Source organism: Olea europaea, unplaced genomic scaffold (assembly GCF_002742605.1).
Source record: "Olea europaea var. sylvestris unplaced genomic scaffold, O_europaea_v1 scaffold13585, whole genome shotgun sequence".
Lineage (NCBI taxonomy): Eukaryota > Viridiplantae > Streptophyta > Magnoliopsida > Lamiales > Oleaceae > Olea > Olea europaea.
This window is the reverse complement of record NW_019231089.1, coordinates 1-2,965: the sequence shown is the minus strand read 5'-3', so window position 1 is coordinate 2,965 and position 2,965 is coordinate 1. Positions and strand designations below refer to the sequence as shown.

At 37.7% G+C, this 2,965-nt stretch overlaps 1 protein-coding gene across 1 annotated transcript; it reads right to left on the bottom strand.

The window, feature by feature from the left end:
- Positions 1-19: 19 nt before the first annotated feature.
- On the bottom strand, positions 20-2,734 carry LOC111375345 (the record flags this gene model as incomplete). Its single annotated transcript, XM_022998148.1, has 6 exons — positions 2,312-2,734; positions 1,954-2,167; positions 1,693-1,839; positions 730-1,383; positions 655-658; positions 20-557 (listed from the first exon to the last, which is right to left on the bottom strand). Coding segments are annotated over exons 1-6 (1,980 nt in total), but the record flags the coding sequence as incomplete, so codon positions are not given.
- Between the last annotated feature and the right edge of the window lie 231 nt (positions 2,735-2,965).

Genomic DNA, 2,965 nt, shown 5'->3' with positions numbered 1-2,965 from the left:
TAGCCATGTCCTGAAGAACCCGATTCTTCCTTTCAACCACCCCATTTTGTTGAAGAGTGATAGGAGAAGAGAACTCATGCAATATCCCTTCATCCATACAGAAACTATCAAGATTAAAATTCTCAAACTCTTTTCCATGGTCACTACGCATTCTAGACACTTTGAGATTTAGTTCATTGCTAAGCCGTTTACACAAAGACTTTATGAGATCACATGTATCAGATTTTTCCCTAAGCAATTCTATCCATGTGAATCTCGAGAAGTCATCTACCACAACAAGAATGTATTGCTTACCACCTAAACTCTCAGTCCTAGATGGTCCCATTAAATCCATGTGTATCAATTCTAGGAGTCTTTTGGTCAGAATTTTTGAAGTCTTCTTATGGTTCCCCTTAAGTTGTTTACCTAGTTGACATGGTCCACACACAACATTTTCACTAGGACCTATCTTAGGCAAACCATCTACCAATTCTTTCTTAGCCAGTTGTACTAGACTCTTATAGTTCAAATGACCTAATCTTTTGTGCCAGAGTTCACTCACATCAATTTTAGCACTCCTACACACATAGTTAGAATTAGGCAAGACTCCATAACAATTATCAGTTGTTCTAACCCCTTCAAGAACCACCCCACCAGACGAATCATACACAGTACATCTCTTTTGCACAAAACTCAACTCAAAATCAGCATCACAAATTTGACTAATACTTAACAAGTTAGACTTTAAACCTTCCACATAAAGCACATTAGAGATCACAGGTAAACCATGTATTTGTACAGTACCTTTGCCAAGAATAGGTGCAGAATCCCCTTCTCCAAAGGTAACCATACCACCGTTACATTCATCAAGAGTAGTGAATAAACCCTTATTACCACACATATGCCTAGAACATGCACTATCTAGGTACCACATGTTGTAATTTTGGGCTTTCAATGCAATATGAGCAACAAAACACTTTTCTTGACCTGAATGTCTAGCTAGATCACCCTTTTTGTCCCAAACTTTCTTAGATGATAAAGTACTCCTAGTAAGCTTAGTAAGCATCTCAGTTAAATGATTAACCTGATTAGACAGAAAGCTAACCTTACTAGGAATGTTCAGATTTTTATGCTCATTCCCTAACCTATAGCATCTAGGCCTAGTGTGTCTTAAGGCTCCACAGTGGTGACAGGTGGGAATGAACCTAGGCTCAAAGGTACGTGGTTGAGGGTATTTGGGTATGAAGTTCCTACGTGATTGATGACTCTGTTCTCTCGAAACATTCTTACCCTTATTTGAACTACTAACAGCATTAACTTTCTTAGAGGCAGAAACAAAAACAGTCTTAGAAGGTCCAACAACATGTGCATTACCCTCAACATATCCTAGACCCTTCCTATCTCCTGCAGGCTTATTCATTTTCAAAATATTGTCCAATTTCTTAGTCCCACTTATGAAAGTCTGAAGATGAGCATTAGATTTCACCAATTCACTAGTCAAAGTCTTAATCTTGTCTTCTAACTTCTCATTGACACACTTTAACTCACTGCCACTCTTAAGTGAATTCTGAAGATTACTAGCAAGTTTCTCTTTTTCTCTTTCAAGTTCATCAACCTTTTTGAGTAGGGCTTTATTGACCTTTTTGATTTTAAGACTCTCCTTAAATAAAAGTTGATAAGCTTCTTGTATGTCTATCTCATCCTCATCCTCACTACTAGAATTATCGTTTGGAAGTTCTTCCTCAACCTTGTCACTCTCCTTATCAGATTCACTCTTAACAGTCGATACAAATGCCATATAGTTTCCTTCGTCCTCACTACTAGAAGATTCCTGTCTATCACTGGTCTCAGATTCATTATCTGTAAGTGAGACAACTAAGGCCTTACCTTTCCCTTTTCTTTGGTTCTTCTTATAACTAGGGCATTCATTCCTATAGTGACCTATACATTGACACTCATGACACCTAACCAAACGTGGTTTATCACTCGACCCTTTATTGTTAAACGTTTCAGTTTTTGCTTTTGTGAATCTGTTAGGGGCTCCACTCTTTTTATCTTGAGGTTTTCTCCTATTCTTGAGAACTTTTTGGAATTTCTTAACAAAGTATGCAATTTCCTCGTCCCTAAATGACTCAGTATCAGAAGATTCATCTTCTTTGATGGATTTTAGGGCTATGGACTTTCCTTTCTTAGGTTGTGTAATAGTGAGTTCATATGTTTGCAATGATCCTACCAGTTCTTCGATTTTAACTTCATCTAGGTTCTTACTTTCCTCAATGGCAGTGACTTTAGGCCTAAATCTTTCGGGCAAGGACCTAAGCACTTTTCTCACAATTTTAGATTCGGAAATTTTCTCATCTAGATTGAAGTTAGAATTAATAATGTCATTCAATTTAGCATAGAATTCGTCAAACGTTTCATCATCCTTCATTCTCATTTTTTCAAACCTAGAAGTTAGCATTTGTAGCTTAGAGTTCTTTACCGTTTTAGTTCCCCCATGTGTAGTTTCAAGAATGTCCCAAACCTCTTTAGCAGTTTCACACATTGACACTCTCCTAAACTCTTCGGGAGACACGGCCATAAACAGAGCATGAAGACCCTTGCTATTCCAATTACACTCAGCTATTTCATCTTTAGTCCATAGTGATATTTCGATAAGGTTAACAGTTCCTGATACGATAGTAGAGGGAGGTTTCCAACCATTTTGCACACTTACCCAAACATGCTCATCTAAAGACTTAAGAAACGCACGCATTCTAACCTTCCAATAGGCATAATTACTTCCGTCAAAATATGGAGGTACAGAAAGTGATTGACTCATCTAGACAACTATGGGTCAGGACTCGAGATTTGGCTCTGATACCACTTGAGAAAGATATAGTTCGACCCAACCAAGACCTAGAGGGGGATGAATAGGTGTTTATGCGGAATTAAAACAATTAATTAACTTATGCAACAAGTCACATAAATTATGCATTCCCTAGAT